This window comes from Embiotoca jacksoni, unplaced genomic scaffold (genome assembly GCF_022577435.1).
Source record: "Embiotoca jacksoni isolate LCO1_2020_lvr unplaced genomic scaffold, fEmbJac1.0.p SCAF_1, whole genome shotgun sequence".
Taxonomy (NCBI): domain Eukaryota; kingdom Metazoa; phylum Chordata; class Actinopteri; family Embiotocidae; genus Embiotoca; species Embiotoca jacksoni.
This window is the reverse complement of record NW_027185229.1, coordinates 16061272-16080595: the sequence shown is the minus strand read 5'-3', so window position 1 is coordinate 16080595 and position 19324 is coordinate 16061272. Positions and strand designations below refer to the sequence as shown.

General features: G+C 39.2%; 3 protein-coding genes across 5 annotated transcripts; all 3 read right to left on the bottom strand.

Moving 5' to 3' along the window:
- Positions 1–683: 683 nt before the first annotated feature.
- On the bottom strand, positions 684–6658 carry fblim1 (filamin binding LIM protein 1). The gene is made up of 9 exons (XM_069151799.1): positions 6623–6658; positions 6076–6309; positions 5311–5674; positions 4125–4267; positions 3150–3243; positions 2867–3036; positions 1959–2137; positions 1640–1760; positions 684–1535 (listed from the first exon to the last, which is right to left on the bottom strand). The coding sequence occupies exons 3-9, from the start codon at positions 5648–5650 to the stop codon at positions 1425–1427; spliced, it is 1158 nt and encodes a 385-aa protein (XP_069007900.1). The 5' UTR covers positions 5651–5674; positions 6076–6309; positions 6623–6658; the 3' UTR covers positions 684–1424.
- A 2077-nt stretch (positions 6659–8735) lies between these two features.
- Positions 8736–10848, bottom strand: LOC138194055 (transmembrane protein 82-like). Its single transcript, XM_069142465.1, has 6 exons — positions 10524–10848; positions 10322–10394; positions 10062–10248; positions 9516–9933; positions 9038–9222; positions 8736–8918 (listed from the first exon to the last, which is right to left on the bottom strand). Exons 1-6 carry the CDS (start codon positions 10603–10605, stop codon positions 8829–8831), a joined length of 1035 nt encoding a protein of 344 aa, XP_068998566.1. The 5' UTR covers positions 10606–10848; the 3' UTR covers positions 8736–8828.
- Positions 10849–11238: 390 nt separating this feature from the next.
- Positions 11239–19316, bottom strand: slc25a34 (solute carrier family 25 member 34). 3 transcript variants are annotated; one of them, XM_069142434.1, is made up of 6 exons: positions 17904–19316; positions 16644–17382; positions 14147–14212; positions 12708–12860; positions 12482–12616; positions 11239–12381 (listed from the first exon to the last, which is right to left on the bottom strand). In XM_069142434.1, exons 2-6 carry the CDS (start codon positions 17142–17144, stop codon positions 12193–12195), a joined length of 1044 nt encoding a protein of 347 aa, XP_068998535.1. In that variant the 5' UTR covers positions 17145–17382; positions 17904–19316; the 3' UTR covers positions 11239–12192. The 3 variants fall into 3 exon arrangements, with proteins under 3 accessions (XP_068998535.1, XP_068998544.1, XP_068998553.1); XM_069142443.1 differs by having other exon boundaries at positions 16644–17087; XM_069142452.1 differs by having other exon boundaries at positions 16644–17076.
- Between the last annotated feature and the right edge of the window lie 8 nt (positions 19317–19324).

The following is a 19324-nucleotide window of genomic DNA, read 5'->3' as shown; positions in this document are numbered from 1 at the left end:
TTTCAAGCATTAGTAAATAAACACAAATATGATATGTTTAACATTTTAAACATCATTGTTGTCTGCCTCCCTGCAGGGTTGTTTGGCTCAGAGTTGTTTCTTACTGCTCTTTGTATATATTTATCAAAGCTTCAAATGTCAAGATACACTCAAAAGGCATGACAATATAGGTTACTTATGTATGTTGTGGAGGTTATCATTCAATATATTTGCAATACTGATTCCTATAAATCTAATTTGAGGAAAATTGTCACAGTTTGGAACACACCGCACCGTACATATAATCAGATATTTGTATTCAATTCAATTTTTTTTTGTGTAATCTGAGCAAAGGAATTGTCATGACTGTTTGCATGCAAACTATTCATTTAAAACGATGCAGTTTTGCTGAATGAACACTGTGGCCACAAAGTAACAAGTGTGGGCTTAACAATAATGAGAGTAGACAAGAGTAAAAAGTCACCAAAATAATGCAAAAATATCTGTCAAGAAACTTTCACCACAGCTTTTGCTCATAAAAATCGCATTTGTTAGTTACTGGGGATTGTGTCATCTTAAAGACCAGACAAAAAGATAACAGACTACCAAACCATTATTTCATTATTTACTTAGTTAAAAAGAAGAATACTGAAGTTTGATTATTAAAAACAAAAATGACAAAATTATATTTCTTTTTCCAGAAAATGATTTAATACATGTTTAGGTGTTTTTTTTAATTCACAGAAATATACTTCCACAACAAATAAATTTAAGAGACTATAAATAAAATAATTCAGCTGCATCTGAATAAGACTTTAATATTGTGTCCAATCAGTGTGAAGCGTTTAGTATTATTAAGGCAGAAAACAATGTTGGCTCTGCAGTTAAACTGTTTTGCCAGAAGCTTGTATTGTTTCCGTTTTACCAGATCAGGTGTTTGTCTTAGTTATGTAGCTATGAACAACATTGTAAAGTATTTTTATCTTGATAGGCTACTTAATGATGGTATATGAGCAACTTTCTGTAGTAAATGTTATGTATTTTGAAGTCTGCCTTGAGACAAAATTAGTTTACTTTTCTATAATTTCTTTTAATCTAAAATACATGTTTTATTTATAGGGTTAATGTGATTGAAAAACAGCGTACGAGAGAGTCTAAAAATTGATGTTTTTGTAAAGTCAGTTGCATGAATATAATGGGTGCATCTTGTAGAATGTAATAAGTGCAAAATTATCAAGTATAAAAGAAGAATTAATGGTTCTTCAGAAAGTATCATATATTGTAAAAAAAAAACAACATCCATGTTTAATTATTGCTCTACTGAAGAAGGCGTTTGTGACATTCATCTGCTATAGTCTTAAATGCACATCTCTTCCATCTCTTTGAAAGTGGACTCATGGCAGCTTTCCCTTGGTTGCAGTTCATCCGGAGCCATAAGGCTGGTGTTAGTGCTGGCCAGAAACCAGGTTCAGGTGGCAAGATTTGCAAAGCATTTTCCCATCTAGAGGATAGCAGCCGTGGTCGTTTGGTTCAGGAGAGAGCTGGATGACACAGACCTGCAGGCAAAGCGACAGACTTTTAGACTGATGATTAATAATATGTGTCTGTGTGTTGGTGTACTTGTCAGTGTGTACATACGATGAACTGTGTTCACATATACCTCACATCTGTAGCAGTTCTCATGGAAGGACCGTCCCAGACATTCAACAGTATAGCTGTCAGTACCATCTTCTTTTGGAATGATTAGCCGGTTACAGGCGCGACACTTTGGAGCATATTTCCTTTATGGATACAATTTTAGCAGAGAGAAAATACCACATTTGATTTGTTTAGTATTTTTTTTTTAAACAGAAGGGGTTCAAAGTGCTTTAAATAAGGCCAAGACAAGGACTGATATATGGAATGATATGTAAAATCCTTTAAAACATAAGAAAATGTGATTTTCTTGCATTGCTTGCCATCTTTTGTGACTGTCATACCTGTAATAGTCCTGAAGGCAGTAAACTTCTCCAACTTCTCCCTGAGCAAAAGCTTGCTCTCCAATTTGCTGTTCACACGTTGTACAGGTGAAACAAGAAAGATGGTATGCTCGCTCCAGTGCACGGATCATGTGATCTGTAATAACCTCGCCACATGTCCAACACAAGTCTAAACTGGCCTAAGACACAGACAGAGATAAAGAGTTAGGTCAAACCCGTAATCGAACGACTTTTCAAACTACTCATATAACTCATATTTAATAGTGCTGGTTTATAACCGGAGTGACTGTTATACCAGTTTCCAGCAGCCTGTCTTTAATTTGACATAGTCAGACCTAAATTGTGTTTAGTTGCAACAGCATAACCATGCAACAATATCCTAAACTGTCAAAAAGAGACATCATGTTGACTGTGATGGGTCAATTTCAAGTAAGTCTTACAACTTTATGTTTGTGTTTCTATCCTGAGCACGTGATACGACATTCTGAGAATTTTTTTTATTAAAATTGGTAAGAAAAATATGATCTACAAATAATACTGTAATTTAGCAACCAAAAAAATATTATTGTGCTTAATAAATTAGCTTGCATAATTTTCTATTATCCAGATTGGCCTGCTCAGTTTTAGTCATGTCTTGTCTCAGATTCTCTGAATCTGTGCTTTTTCCTCATCGTGGGCCCATTGTTATGACACAAATATAAGTCCATAAGATTCAAGTCTTTGAATGTTTTTTACATGTCATAGTAAAATTAACAGACAGCCTCACGAATATGAAAATCCAATTAAAAAATGTGAAACACTGCAGCAGTGGTAAAGTATATAATGTTAGAGGTAAATGTGATGGTTTCCATGTGTACTTGCAGTTTGGATGACACCCTGTAGTGGAGGTTGTATTGACTTGGATCTACCTGGTAACAGTCCTCACAGAGTGGGATCCCGGCCTTGTTGTAGTACTGTTTACCGGCGAGGGGAATGTGACAAGATCTACACTGGAAGCAACCGTCATGGTAAGTCCTATTTAAGGCCTCTATCGCAGGTTCAGAAAGAGCCACGGGCTTCCGACAGAAGCCACACACGTCTGCATTGCACACAAACATCAAATGTCAAAGCAGGTTGTGATAAAATGTGTGTTGTCATGGTGGAACAGTTTAAAGGCTGAGTGGGAAATGTGTAAAAAAGAGATTATGTTACCTTTGCTCTCCCTGCTTGTGTCTTGGCTGTTTTTGTGGATCCTGTGGGACTGTTCATCTTGGTTTAACCCACTAGATGGTGTGCTTGTTTCCACCTTAAATGTAAAGCACATTATTGATGTAAAACTACACTTTAAACATTTAACACTTTAAACAGCATTTTTTTTTTTTGACACCCTGCTTTAATCTTTCCACATAGCACTACAGCTGTACTACTTTTAATTAAGAAAAACTTCTCCAACACAAGATGATCCTTGAACCTTTAAACCTTTGCTCAAAGATTTGCTGAAATCATGTGTGAGTCAAAGTTTGTAATTGAGTTTTTTACACTTTAAGACTTATCCAAAGCTAAAAATATCAGTCTCTATATTCACTGTGTTGTTGGGTGAAATATATGGGAGAACTTTTATTATCTCTTGAAGCCATAAATTGGTAAAATACTCACGGGAATAGAATACTTTTCAACATTAATTACATACAACCAAGTTTACAGAAACAAATCCTGCAAAATAAAAGTATTACTCAGTAATAATGTAAAAAGTAGAGCAAAAGAGTAAGACAATGGCCCAAGAAAACAGCTGCCTTTCCTGATATTTTATTGTTACTACGCAGACATGGGGCTGACATGGGAACAAAAGGTTTCTTTTAAATGTAGCAGGAGTTTGGAAAAGACTCTGTGTGTGAAGCAAAATGTGTACGCGATAAAGTGTATCAGTTAGCAATATCTATAAGACAGCTGTTTTCCCCTTAATAATGTGTTTTTCCCTTAATAATGTGTTTTCCTGATGATTTTTTTTTTTACAGCCACTGCTGAACATAACACAGTATCTGTTAAAGTTATGGAGAGCTAATCCTTCAATCCTTCCAATTTATTTAGGAAATTTGCCATGAACTGTTTTAAACAGTAAATGACAGGGTGAACATGAAGATACGGGTGATGTAAATGTAAAAAGTTATAGTGACATTGCAAGCATACCTCTCGGTTGTAAACTGGCTGCTGGCCTAGGGTCAGAGGGTGGGAGACAGGCGTCTGGGCAGGAGAAGGTGGTGGAAGTGCTGATTCTTCAGAGAGCAATGCTCCCAGTGCATTAGGGGGAGGAGGAGAAGGAGCTCGGAGCTCTGTTTGGCAAGAAAAAGATGTATTTCAAATCAGTTTGTTGTAAAATACACAAATTATCAATTTTAACCCCAATGTGTTTCATTTAAATTTCCAGTAAGCAATAACTTTTACTGAAATTCAGGATGAGATTAATCATAGGCCCTATACAATATATATAATATATATGGATATACATACATTTATGCACACATCTGCAAAGAAAATATAATTGAATTTATAAATTAGAAAAATGGATTAAAAAAGAGACAAAAAAAGGACATCTATGAAAATTTAGTATAAGGGTTTAATTTGAAGTTTATGAAGTATGTGTTTGAACATACTGAAAAGTTACATCTTTTCTGTATGTTCCTAAAAATAGAAGTCAACTGTGAAGCTGATAATGATGAATTGTTTTCAACCTGTGAGTGCCCTAACAGTGCAGACCTCACAGGTTGAAAATGATCAAAACAGATACAGCAGAATCAGGCATTTTGTTTCCGGTGTGTGGTGCTCGTAGCAGCTGATGTAGCCTGACTAGCAGCTGATGTAGCCTGACGCTGCCGGCCTCAAGCAGAGATGAGTAAGCTCACTTCTGTCTGACTCCACACTCCCAGATGTTTGTCATTTTCAGACTCATAGTCTTCAGCCTAACCAACATTGACTCAAGTGACATCAACTGATTCATCTGACTTCACGCATGTCCACACATGTTTTTACATATGTGGATTATAGATAAATTTGATTTGTACAATCTTTGGAAGTTACCTTAATATAATATCAGATATCTCAAAATTAAGGTGTTAAAAGCAATCACATAATATTTATAGCTGGGGAGGATCTTGAAAGAGTCATAATTGATAACATGGATTGGGAATCTCACCACCTCAATAAGTCTTTTAAAAGTCTAATATGTCTAATACAAAGTTAAGGGTGGATAGGTCCAGAGCATATGATAAAGATCAGCTGGGCCCTTGGTAACATGCAGGGCCAGTTGGTGAATATATATTTCAGGTAATCTAAGTTGTATCCACTGCACCGTGAAAAAAGGTTTCATGATGAATACCTGGAGCTCTTATCTGGTCTTTTTCTTCTTGCGGTTGTGCTTTTCCAGGTCCAGGTTGGGCGAGTTTGGGGCTCCGAGGGTCTGATGCTTGAGCCGAGGCCCCTGCATGAGTCCGGCCTCTGCTGTTTACACTGCTGTAAGGCTCAGATGGTGATGGGTCCTCTCTCTTACGCCTACTGTCACCTGAGCTGACTCTTACAGCGGTGTGCTGCTTGTCTCTAGCCGGAGCGCTGTGAGCTTGGAGTGCGGGTGGCTGCTGTGTCACTGTGGCTCGGTAAGGAGATGCCAGAGTGATGAAGACAGAAGACACCATCCTTTTTGGTGAAGCTGCTGATGCCATGACTGTAGAAAACCCTCATATAGCCTGAAAGGGGGCACAGAACAATAGCTGTGACTACAGAGTCAACATTGCAACATTTATTGTTTTAACGTCCTGTTTAAAAGAAGGTTTTAAAACTGAAACATGGAAACACATCATAGATCCAGCACCTCACTTGATCTTATTAAGCAAATCTAGAATATGTTGTATAAGAATAAAGCAAAGAACAGGGCATTTCATCCTTATCTTCTCAATAATACCTCATCTAACTGTAGACGCCCTCAGTAGACTTTGTGGGAGTGCTCACTCTCACTTTGAAGAAGTATATTCACACACTTACAGCTCTCATTACCCATAATGAATGGTTTTAGAGGCAGAAAGCACAAATCTGAATCCTCTGTTTCCTTTAAACCCACTCACACTGGTTGTAAGCTGCTATTACATACCTTGAGGAAGATGTGGTGTGAAGACAGCTCTCTCTTTTCTTCTTTCTCCTTCCCTTTAGTGTATCTCCAAACTTCTGCTTTATTTTCCCTCCTATAAACTGCCTCTGTGAGAAGACTACTCTGGTGGAGAGGGCGACTATCAGCAGAAGGCCACTCCTTTTCCTTCTGTACCTCCCTCCCCAGCTCTCTCGTCCGTCGACCCCTCCTCCTTCTCTGGCTGAATGACAATACCACCTCCCTCCCAACCGTAAAAGGTGAACAGTTAATCTCTGGCAAAGTGCAGTAAAAAACATGACACATTCATCCACTATGAAAACTTGGCAGGCTCACACACAGACACTAGCATGCGTGCACGTAGACACACACCCTCACTAAGTTATGCAGGAGTTGTGCAGTCATACCAAAAACAAACAGTTAGACTTTTTGTAAATGCAATATTCATTGTCATAAAGTTTCTCATAAAGTTTTCACCCAGAATTAGACAGAGACACACAGCCACCTCACATTTCTTTATCTTTTTTTGCAAGCCAACAGGATGTGACCATACCTGCCTTTTTCCACCGACTCTCTATCTCAAACTGTCCTCTTTCTCTCTCCTGTGCAGCTCTGCCTTATTGTTCTGTCAGCTTTATTTTCCCCTACCTCCCTCATCGAGTCTGCCTCCTTTTTTCTTCTCCCTCTTTCCTTCTTCCCTTCCCCCACAACATTATATCACTTTAGCCTTGACTCACTATCAGTGTCTCATTGCTCTGCTTCCATTTGGGCCTCACCGACGGCCAGAGCAGAGCACATTGTTTGGTTATATGGGGTGGACTTCATCAGACTCTCCCGATGAAGCTTTTGTGTTTCAGCTGGACAGGAGCAGCAGCATTACCGTGCAATGAATCGGGGCATTGTGCAAGAGGAGATGTTGGTATATTAGGAGAGGGGGGAACACTGAGTGAGTGATGCCTGCGAGAGAGCTATGAAATAGTTGCTTTGTTGTGTTTGCAGCCCTCCATCAGACTGAGCCTCAGTCATATCAGATCTGCCGATCAGCAAATATTATGGTTGGTTTCTGGAGCCAAAGCTTGTGAGGTCCACTGCTTTTCTACAAGTCAAAGAGGAGGATGAAGTGAGAAACTAAATGTTGAATTAAACTCTCCTGATCGATGTGGCTCACTGTGAAGGAAGAGTGAGGCGGGAATGTGTAGAGAGAGGGTTAACAAGAGATGAGGAGAGTGATGGGGGTCTGTGTTGTTCCAGCTCTGGGGAAAGGAATGCTGCAGTGATGTCACGGCTGCAGGAGGGAGCATGCCTACTGATGACACAATCCCCAGACCTCCATGCTCCGCCCTCCAACAGCCAAAATCCTCATTAGACAATCTGAACCTCCTCACTGCTTATAACAGCATGACTTTTCAACTTATACTCTCGAAAGTCACGATATATACATTTTTACTTGAATGCTCCGTTTTTTGGTGGATGTGCAGGACGGCTATGGCAAGAGACTGAAAAGAATAGAAGGAAGCCAGAGAAACAGGAAGAAACACAGCAGATAGGAAAAACAAATGCATTGTTCACAAATACACTTTATGAGGGAGCGGAGTTTGTAACTGCAGGGGTGGAAAAGTTTCTACTTTTACTGTTACTTTCCTCAAGTATTACTTAAGTGGGAGTAAGATTACATTTGCTGAAAAGTACTTTAATTAAAAGGAAAAAAGGAACTTTTTTTTAAATGACTACTTCAGTAACACCCCAACAGTAAAGATGGGCAAGATGTAAGTGACAGATTTAAAAGAAAGATGTGAAAACCTAAGCAGCAGAGGCCAAGATAATCTGGTTTTTAGTCCCTTTGAATGGTAAAACCCCCAAAACTCTGGATTCTATATTTGTTTTATCCAACTATATAAAGTCCTCCATCACTGGCTACACAAAACCCAATACCTTCAGTTTGATGCAGGATTTCTGTTAAAGCTGAAGCTGAGATGTGGTGACATCACTATTACATCATCAGTGTTACGGTTGGTTGTTGTAGTGGCATTCCGTCCAATAAATCCAAAATAAGTCACAAATGAGGTGAATGTGCAGGAACGTTAGTCTGACGCGAATGATAGGAGATGTAATCCATTTTCAAAGAAAAACGTTTACTGAAAATAAAACAACTTAAATTTACATTCGGTCACACGGACACACCTCTTGATGAGTGAACAGATCTTGATGAGTGAATATGTGGGAGTGCCCCTGTAATTAGTGACATGTGATCACCATTAGTGAGATAGTGGGATGTCTCCAAGAGAACCATATTAAATGTGCTCACCCCTCTGTCCAGTTCATCTGTAATTCATACAAAAATGTAAAGATAAATAAAAGAAGTTTTATCAAAGAATGTCTTATGAGACCAAACAGTTTTAGTGTAAACTTAACTGAAATTTTCTTGGACCATAACAGCCGAACTTTAGGATACTCAGTGATTATTATTATTATTTTTTTAAATAGTTGTGCAAAATTTCTGCTGTCATTGGGGAACATCCCACTGAATAGAGAATAGTTATTATGCAGCTTGACAATTCATGTATTTGGCTTACATTATAAAGCATTGAAACATCCTCACTCTTTCGTTCTCTTTTAAAAGGAGACTCACTAACAGGAAAGACACAGTTTATGGCACAAATGTAGCCAAAAGATCCATATCTTTATTATTTTTAACGTTGAATATTAGCCCATCTTGACCTGAGGTAGTCATTGTTATTTGCGTTATACAGGTGGGTGCATCATGAACTGTCATCCCATGATGTTTTTCTTGTAATTGTTTTGTGACTGGAGCTCTTTTCATAGTTGCTCAAGCTGGTTTCTTCTTCTTCCTGAAAATGAAACAATCAACAATGAATGAAGTTCACATTTCTCAACATTAATAACAAATATCAGAAGAAAAAGGTCATACTATACTGGTTGAAATGGTTTTTGAGTGAAAGAGATTCACCTTTAGCACAGCCTTCAGCAGATCCTGAGAAGTCATCAGACATACTGCTTCTCCCAGAAAAGTAATGAGGACGTGGAGAACATCAGACCAATATCCTACTGTGAGCATGAGCACCAGCAAGCCTCCCAGTCGCACCACTACAGTGTGCATGAGGGCCTGTGTACCAGATTGCCGATGCTTATCCTCTGTGTGAAATGAAAAAAATATATATTTTGAGAAACGGGTTATGTTTTTGACACCATTTTGTATTTCACAATTGTTACCATCCGACTTCATTGTTTAAAGGCATATTATTTGTCAACATAAATGTTTTTTAATTTCATTAGATCATTGGAGTGTGTCTTAGTTTGTGTGTTAGCATTACCGCTGCTGTGGCAGTGTCTTTCATTATGTTGTCTGCAGTGACCTGACTTGTCTCTTTTATTTTTTTTATCACTGTGTATGGCTTCTCTCCCAATACAGCTGCCTTGACCATCACCTTGAATATTGAACACCAACAAAGTGTAGCAGATTGACAGTGGAATCCAGAGCTTCAGAGCATCCTTCTGGGACAGGAAGTGGTTGTAAACAGTTGTGGTGGAAGCCACACCTGCAAGAGCAAAAACCAAGACAATCGCTCTTTGCAGTGAACCCAGCATGGTGTGTCCGGAGGTCAGGAGGGTGATGCACTTCCCACAGTAACGCTCTTTGCTATGCAGTGGGTAGAGTGTGGCCACATGGCTCTGCAGACTGTGACTAAAGCTTGCCAGTGCCCAGCTGAGAGCAGCTGCCAATAGCAAACTGAAGCAGCTGTGTGGAGCCCCCTGATGGAGGAAGGCCAGAGTACTGGTGAGGCTGCAGCCCAGGGAACACTGACTCTGGATTAGAAGCAAGTCCAGACCTCTGCCACTGCCATCCTGAATTCAGATATACAGACGCATGTTGAAAATATGTCAGTTCAGTATCAAGAAGATGTATAAATGAAGACAATGAATGCACACTGTGAAACAGATATAAAACAATGTGCCCAATTTGAGGAACTCACCAGTCCTGCAGACACCCAGGCAGAAACAGCTCGGAGAGAAAACTCCAGCACTATTAGAGAGGAAACCCGGGAGCCTACCAGAGACAGGAGGACAGTCAGGGACCAGAACTTGAGAGTTGCTCTCCAGTTCCCTCTCACGGGACCTCCTGGTGATGATGACCTCTGTTTACTGCCATTTTCATAATCACTGTGTGCAGAGAAAACTAGATTATTTAAATTTAGTACGCCTTCTTGTTTCCCTTATTTAAGGATAAACTCACCTGCATGTTTGAATGAAGTTATAAACTCTCAACAGACTGCACAGCACTGATATCCCACATGCAGCTATTAGACCTAAAACACAAACATCACAACTGAAAATAAGTTTGTAAAGACTCAACACTGCAGAAGCGCTGAGAATTGGAAGATAAAAAAACAAAATAAAGATGTTACTGTAATGAGAAAGAAAACGTGTCAACTGACCTTGAAGAAAGCAGTCAATTGAATTTGAATGAAACTTCGTCACTTCAGAAGTTTCCAGGATCCAGGGGAAGGAGAGAAACATCTTTATGTCTTCCTTGTAATGTCTCAACAAAGACACTTAAAAATAGGGGTTATGACCTCTCACTCATGCTCCTTCAATCTGTTCAGAGACTACAAGTTAGGTTGAATTCCTCTGACTAAACCTTTGGTAAAGATTTTACGTTGCCTGTAATTCTTGCTGCTGATCAGGTCTGAGTAAGCTCCACAGGTCCAAAGGTCAAAAGTGATTTGGTTGTCAGTCTTATCATTCCCTGATGACAGAGGCTGAAAGTCCCCTCAAAAAGATGATAAGGGTTTTAGATCAATCGGAGACTTTTGTTTTGAACAAAATTAAATCACACAATGATTACAATGGTTGTAAAATTATCCAACTGTCCTCCAAATATACAGCACTTGTGTTCCAGAGGATACAAAATACAAATGCAAGTAATTTCTTACAAAAAATATTTTTATTGCTATTATTTACTACTGTTCAAAGTCTTAAAGTATCCTTCGTTTACATTTCTGTAAATCAAAACCTCAAATCAAATGGAATTCTTGGCTTTAGGGACTGGTAGTTCACACATCAGTAAAATATTTTTTTTTCTTTACATATAACAAACAAGGCAACTATAATTATGCATTAAACTTTGACAAATGCAGCAGCCATGGTGGATGGAAGACAGAGTTTATATTTTAATAATACAGACTTGTTCCTCAAGTTGTCAGCAGTTTGCTGACAAGCCTCTCAATTGGAAGCCCAAGACATTGTTTGTAAATTCACCTATTGAGGTATTAAAATATAAAACTTCATCAGCAACTTCATACATTTGAGACATTTGATAGAAACTCTTAAAAGTCTGTGCAACAACTGTCCATCTTGATGAAATACTTCAGTGTTCATCCATCTTCTTTTGCAGAATGAGTCTCACTTAAGCAAAAGTTTGACTTTTTACTTATTTTCTTTCTTGGCGGCGAGTTAACTGAGATGTTTGATACAGCACTCGTGTCGGTAGTTTGGAGCCACAACAAGCAGGCATTAGCCTAGCTTAGCACAAATACTTGAAAAACCCAACCAGCAGCACTTGTAAAGTTTGCTAAGTCATCTGTTATATCAAAAAAATTGTGTCCGTACAGAAATGCAGACACAACAATTCACTGTTTTACAGGCAGTCATGAGCTGGACTATTTCTTGGGTCTGAGCAGAGACAGTCTAGACTCCTGGAAGTTACTAGTCGTGACCAAGAAATAGTCCAGCACATAACTGTCTGTAAAATGATACAATAGCATTAGTAAAAGCACTTCAGCGTTTAGTACAGGTTAAATAAACAGGTATAACATGTTTAGTAGGGAGCTTCATAAGCGCTAATAGGTGGATTTGGACACTGCGAGGCCAGCTGTTTCCCTGTTTCCACTTTTTCTGCTGAGCTATAAGTGAATGCCTGCTGGCTACAAGTTAAAAGCGATGTATGAAAGTGGTACAAATGAGAAGGTTTTTTTTTCATCTAACTGCAAGGAAGAGAATAAGGTCACAGTTTTTGCATTAAAAATCAGTGCTTCATATAGTGATGGATTACTAGATAGCTGTAGCCGAGCCCAGCCGGGCATACGGTGTGCAGGTTTGGGCGTTTTAGCTCCTTTCCTGGTTCTGGTTGTTCTTTGCTGCCTGATGCCTCATCAGATCCCAGAACAGCAAGCTGAGCACTGTGTGTGGGGCCAAACGCAGGAAGACAGGACCCATGCCTTTATACAACCCCAGCAGGCCTTCAGCTTGGCACACTTTTAGCATACAATCTGAAAATCCATGATACAGCTGCCCCTACAAAGCAAACAAGTAAGTGTTAATCTTAGGATGCATTTAGAAAACTTTTTATTGAGTACAAGGACCAGTGTGATGAAATGAGATTCTTCAAACTCACCCTACGAAACTCATCCACTGGCTGGTTGTAGAGCCGTGTACTGATGACGTCAAACGGTGTCATGCTGATGGCCACGGCTACTCCACTGATCGCGGCAGCTATCAACACTGTGAGCCAGCTGTTTGGACTAAACCACTGAAAGGAGAAAGAAAGAAACTGAAGATTAACTGATGGCAACTGCTGGGCTACACGTACTGGCAAAATGCCTGGTGTTTATCACATCTACCTGGGAATGTGACACCCAGTCCTTGGCCGAGGTGAAGGTTGCCAGTTGAGTAGCTGATCCCACCATGACTCGAGGCACGGCCCCGTTCACACCCCTCCAGAGACCAATTAGACCATCTCTTCTATAGATGGTAATGAAGGCATCAGACACTCCCTGAAACAAAATAAAAGGAAAACAAATGGATTAGTGGATGGAGGCAGCAGATCATACAACCCAATATTACTGTGTATGTTTTTGTATTATGTGGTGATAGTATTAAAATCCTTTTTTCATTTTGGAAAAGAATAATCTGGTGATAACAGACGTATAATGTTGTTGAATTAATGCCACTGTGATAGTGGGTCTCATAATCAGTTCTGTATTTCTGTCTTCATGTTTATCCTCCTCTACAAATATCATATTGTGTAAATGTGACAGCCTTCTTGGATGACTAAATAGTAGTTAGACTGACTTCCTTTTATGGCACACCTGTGGGATTGTTACAAAGTTTAAGCACCAAAAATAGTATCTATCAGTGCATTTACTTGAGTTCTGTACTTACGTAAAGTACTAAGTAAATAAGTATTGCCGTGTTACAAATCTTCATACTTAGACTTAATGACATTTGATAGGGAAATACTACACATTTTAAATGTTTGGCAGATTTAGTTACATACTAAAAGACTAAAGACACAAGACACTCACTCACTCACTCACTCACTCACTCACTCACTCACTCACTCGTGAATAAAAAGATGCCACCAAACTATACTACGAGAGAATACGACAAATGATAACAGAATTAGATGAGCAGTTCTAACAGCTATAGAAACAAATAGAAGAGAAATACACAAGAGAGCTGTCAATCAAGTGCATTTTATACATGTCCTGATAAGACGTCTCATTAGATGCAGCATAACTGAAAATGCGTAAATATAATACAAATTATCTTCAATGTTGATTCACTCTTTCCAGTAATTATGCAATCATCTTTGTGTGACATTATTTTTAAAGGCAATTTTTTAAACCTCAAAGATGATTATATATTTCTAAGAATGTGTTCTAATGATAAGCAAATCTGAAATAACACTTATGTGGGGCTATTAGAGTATAAGGGCTTTCAAATTTGACCCTCCAGATGTACACTTCATAACATATGAGGTGTCATTAATGATACAATCGAACTATCAAACAATGTCACAGTTTGCATCACCTTGAGCAGCTATACATTAAAATGCTGTTTATAATTTGATGAATCAGTAGTGATAACTCAGTAATATATAAAAAAAAATATAACATTGACAGGTTGATGTAGCAGAATAGAAGGATGAATGACGCTTTTTTTTTTGTAATGCAGTGTTTACTGTGTTTTTTTGTTTATTTTTAAGTAAAGCCTGTGAAAACATACTATGAAAGTATTCATGTGCCTTTTTTCTTTTTTTTAAACATGTCTGTCTTACCAGGTGGTTATGCTGGTGACCTACTGCTATGGCTTCCACACTCTGAGCCTGCAGATGGGTCTTCACCTATGAAGAAAACACAGCACACAGGTAAATGTGTATTCAGACTGTATTTAATTCTCCGCCACAAATTAATCCAAAGCAGACAAAAACAAATGTGTCATTGTAATGCCTGAGCCTGATGAGTTATGTACCTAAACTCCACCCAATCACAGTACCTGTGATAATGTCCACCAGGTATGAGTTGCATAACATGCACTGTGTCAGAACTGGTCGAACAAAGTCCTCAGTGACTCATCTGCAATAAACCTTAATGATCAAACTGATGTCAAAGTTAAAGCATTCTCAAAACCAAGAAGACATTTAATAGTTTCTGTATGTTGAATCATACTGCATTGTCTGTCAAGTAAAAGATTTAAACAAACAGAAGGACAAGAAGAAGTCTCTTTGTTTCCTCCCTGATCTCGTATACAGTGTCAAAATACCCTTCACTCGTCCTTCCTCCATTCACTCAAACAGCCCAGCAAGAAGCCACAACAAGATACTGTATATATTTTTGGCAGCAGTGCGTTCAGTAGAAGCAGCGTGTTGGGTATATTTAGTGACCTGAATATGGACGAGTGTGTCCTCAGACAATATTGTCTTTCCATGACTGTGCAAAAGGTTAGATGGTTTCAAAATGTATTGACTGGCAGCTGAGGCAGAAAAAAACAACAACACTATTCCAGTCGAGTAAAAGAGGATATATGCAGAGGGCATTCATAAAAACGAGCAATATATGTAAATGAGACTGGTGTGAATGTGAAAACGCGTATTAAGAACATAAACATTATGAGGGCTTTAAAGCTCGGCTGGTTGTTGAGGAAATTAAATATGAATCCATTTAGAAAAACAAATCTGAGTGGGTAAATCATCAAAATGCACAAAACGCGGATTGACTTGTTCAAAAATATCCTCAAACAAGATGTTTGCTATCTATGACTGGCCTGACTCTAAAACATACAACCATGTGATGGCACTAGGCCTCACGAATCCTTGCAGTGGTTAAAAATAGATCAAAAGATATTTGAGACGCCTTTGTAACGGAGTTGTTCAGGCCATATTGTGAAAATATCCCAAAGCTCTGCAGAGCAACAAAGAGTGAATATTGTTTTAGAAAGACCAGGACTTTGGAGGATGTCCACTTGATTTGTCACGAAGCCTCATATAGCTAAACTTTAAAAAGTATTTTACACCTACATGAAAACAGATTTTGTTCCCAGTTGTGTACACCAGGATCGTGTAAGAAAAACAATTTATTTAAACACACATATGCAGGAGGACTGATTACAGCAACTGTTTCAATGTACACAATGGGATGTTTGTGAATATTATTTTAAGACAAAAAAAAAGTGAGCCTTCCTTTAATGAAGAAATATCCGAACATATCGCATAATGTAATCTCCTACTTCTCTTGTTTTACAAGCTTCAAAGTGTGAAATTACCATTAAAGTCTAACATTACAATATCACCTGTCACTAATGTTTCTACAAAGCAGATGTTTTGTGTTTTCTTGCAACAGATTCTAACTTCAGGTGCGGAGGTCTTTGGTTCCTGAGGGTTTATAATCTAATGAGAGCAAACATTAACTGGTTTCTGTAAGATGTGCTTCGACACGATCACGTCGAACTATATTTATTCTGTTGGAATAAAAAGAGTATCGTGTTGAAACCTTCTGCATAGCACATCTGATGTTTGGGGACAATTACCGGTATCGTATTTTGACATTGGCTCTCAGCCCTGTTAGCTAATGTCAGTAGTGTCAACTGTTAATTAACGTATTTGGTGTGTAAGGTAGGAACCTAATCTGATGATCCTCGCTCCACAGGGTTCCATTTTCCTGTTAGGTTTAGTTTTTGACCTGTTAGATTCTAGCACATAGACACTGTACAATAGACCGCCACATAATGATATAGTGGCACACATTTTCTTCAATATTTAAAGAACATACTTTAAACATTCATTAGTAATACAAAAGGTGACTTTTGTTTTACATTATGCACAAACCGTACCTTCTACAGTACATACCCTGAATATTTGGAATCACAAGATGATTACCAGTGAAGGAAATAAAAAAAATAAAATAAAAAAAAGTCATGCCACATAGCATTGTTGTTTTTCAAAGTTTTAATACCGTATAGTTTTATCTCTAAAATCTATGAAAATGAAAGGTAAAAAAGCACTCTTTAAATTAACTCACAGGCATGCACGGTGTGATGTGCTTTGTATTAAGGGGCCACAAGCAAAAAACAACCTTTGTAAACCAAAAAAGGCAGCAGTGTAAAGTCTAACTGGGTGCTAATCCTCAAAAACTCCCTTCAAAAGTAGAAAAAGGTGGCACATAATTAAAGAAATTAATGAACTGCTGACATGTTTCCTCCACAGGTCTTCCTTTGGGATCACTGGGAACCACGACTATAGAGGATGCAATAAACAGGATATACTGTTGTAAACTTACCAGGTAAGCAGGAGAGGCAATGAAGGCTCCCAGAGCCCCGGCCCCGGCCCCTGACAACAGACTCCCCCCGTGGAACGAGGTGATGCCCAGAGCTTCACAGTAGGAGTAGGAACCCAGCCTCACTCCGTTCATCAAACCCTGGTAGATCAGCCCCACTGAGAGTCCTTTCTGCAGGCCCCGGAGCCCGTCTGTGCGACCCACGACCCAGAGGGCCTGCAGCACTCCCCGGTAGTGTCTCTGGTAGGATCCCCGAGCTCGGAGCTCCCCCTGAAGCTGCAGACGGGTCTTCACGACCTCCAGAGGGTTGGTGAACACACAGGCTGCACAACAGGCAAGAGCACCCAGAGCGAAGTCCAGTGGAGGCCAGGCAGCCAGATGGGCGGGCGATTGGCCAAAACCCCCACGGGGCCCTGCAGACACAGTGGATGCCATCCTGTGGGAAGGCTGGGCATCAAACAAAGACTCTTCAGGTGAAGTTTTCAGCAGCTGAGCATCGGTCATCCCCGAGAAGTGATCGTCCTTGTGATGACTCTCCCCCCCTCCCTTGTCTCAATTTGTTGGGGAGCAGGGAGAGAGTATTGTCCTTGGTATGGTACCGCGAAGTGAAAAACAAATGCTCTCAGCTTTTGTGATAACTCATTTAATATCTGTTTTGCATGTTTCTCCTGTGACACTGCAGGATTCTGCACCGTCTTTTATTAACTTCATTGACTGTCAGTCTGATCAAATGAGGCACCATCTGCAAGAGAATTTTTTTCATGAATAAGTATCCATGGTTCAATTGTTAGGCTCAGGTATGTTTACAAAGGCCCAGCCCTAGAAAACACGAACGACAGCTTAACTTTGCCGGAAGAGAAAAACCAACACGAATCCTCAGAGAATGGAAACATTCAGGTTTCAGCTCCCATTACAGACATTTTATAACCCTGTCAGATAATGTTTCCTGATTTCTATCTCCCGCAACCTGCAGCACACTGCAATTCATTCATTCATCACTACACACGGAAAATGCTAAACAGACATAGAGAAAGCAGCTTGATTTAATAGTAGATGAGACATTTAAGAGCAGAAACAAACAAACAAACAAACATACATACAATCACCTGACCTGAACATGTCAAGTCAAATTAATTTAAACCAACATACAACTAGACAAACATGCACAGCACAAGTACAAGACACAAACACCCTCCTCTAAGTGAGTCATTTTTTAAGTTAATAAATATGTCTTGAATGTGTTTACTTCATTCAGAAACTCACAGTGTTCAGTGACCCCGTGCAGCTCCATTCTTCCTCTCTCCTTCATCATTGTAAACATATGTCTTCACTCAGCAAGTTCATTGTCAAAGTCTCCTCCCTCTGTCTCAGGTCACAGCCAATACACTTGCAGCCCCGTCTGCCACCTCACCATATCCCGGAGTCTGCACGAATCGGGTGGCTCTGCGCTCAGCTGCCCCTGCTCTGGTCCTATAAGCTCCCTCTAGGTAAAAGGTTATTGTTGGTCAGAGAGGGGAGGGGTAGGAGGGAAAGGGAAGCGGGCATCCAAGTGCTGGTCAAATACAAGGTTAATCCTGCCACAGAGAGTATATGGATAATCCCAGAGGCAAAACAAACAAACCTACACACTCTACTGCACTTTCTAATTACATTTAAAAACGTTTCTCACATTAATGACTGTTTCAGATACCTTTTAGATATAATAAGATAAGTAATTTACTAAAGAGGGGGGGAAATCATGAGGTTGTTCTGTTAAAATCAATGAAAGCTCGGACGGACGCATTTGTCCCGAATATGTGTTAGCTGTAAACGCCATCTGGTGTAAAACATGCTGCTTGCAATTCAGATGACTCATCTTCCCTCAATATCGTTTGTGCTGTATGCAAAACGACCACTAGGGGCCGCTCTGTTACACAGTTCAAGTAGTGCCTTCAGACTCTAAACCCCTCTGGTCAGGTGCAACAAGTGAGATTTGAGGAAAGATTATTCTTCATGAAAAACACTATTACAACAAGGTCAATCGCGAGCTTTGAATCGTGTTTCACAGCTGATGGAGTTTGTTCATTACTCACTAAGTTACTGATGTTGTAGAAGCAACGAAATGCCGCAGCTACACTGAGAACCTAATTCAGAACTTTCTCAAACCTCTAAGATATCAATTGATCAAACTCCTGTCCTTCGGCTTACTTTCAGTCAGTCATCTGATACAAGAAAGTTCAGGGTGACAAATTCAGCTTGAAGTTTGGATCTCTAAATATAAATGATGCAAGTTGAACTTGATCTTTTGACTCGAGTTGCTTTTAATAGAGAAAATTATTTTGTTTCAATTTGTAAAAACAATCAAAACAAGAAACTTAAAGAACATATTTTGTAAATGCACAGCTTGACTTTCCCAAACACAAATTTAGAAAAGGGCCTTAAAACAAAACAAATTCAGGTGGTGTTAGATGTTAAACATGTCGATGCTATGAATTCAGAAGTATTTCAATATTAATGAGATATTAAATGTCACATTGGAGTGTTTTAGGCTGATCATAAAATTGAGGTTATCGTATCTTTTCTTTGGTTCCATGGTTCTTATCAAGGTTGCCATATTCACTGATAACTGAACAAACTCCATCTGCTGATGAGCGTCATGTGAAATGATTGAAAGCTCCAACACAGCTACTAACAGACGGTACAGT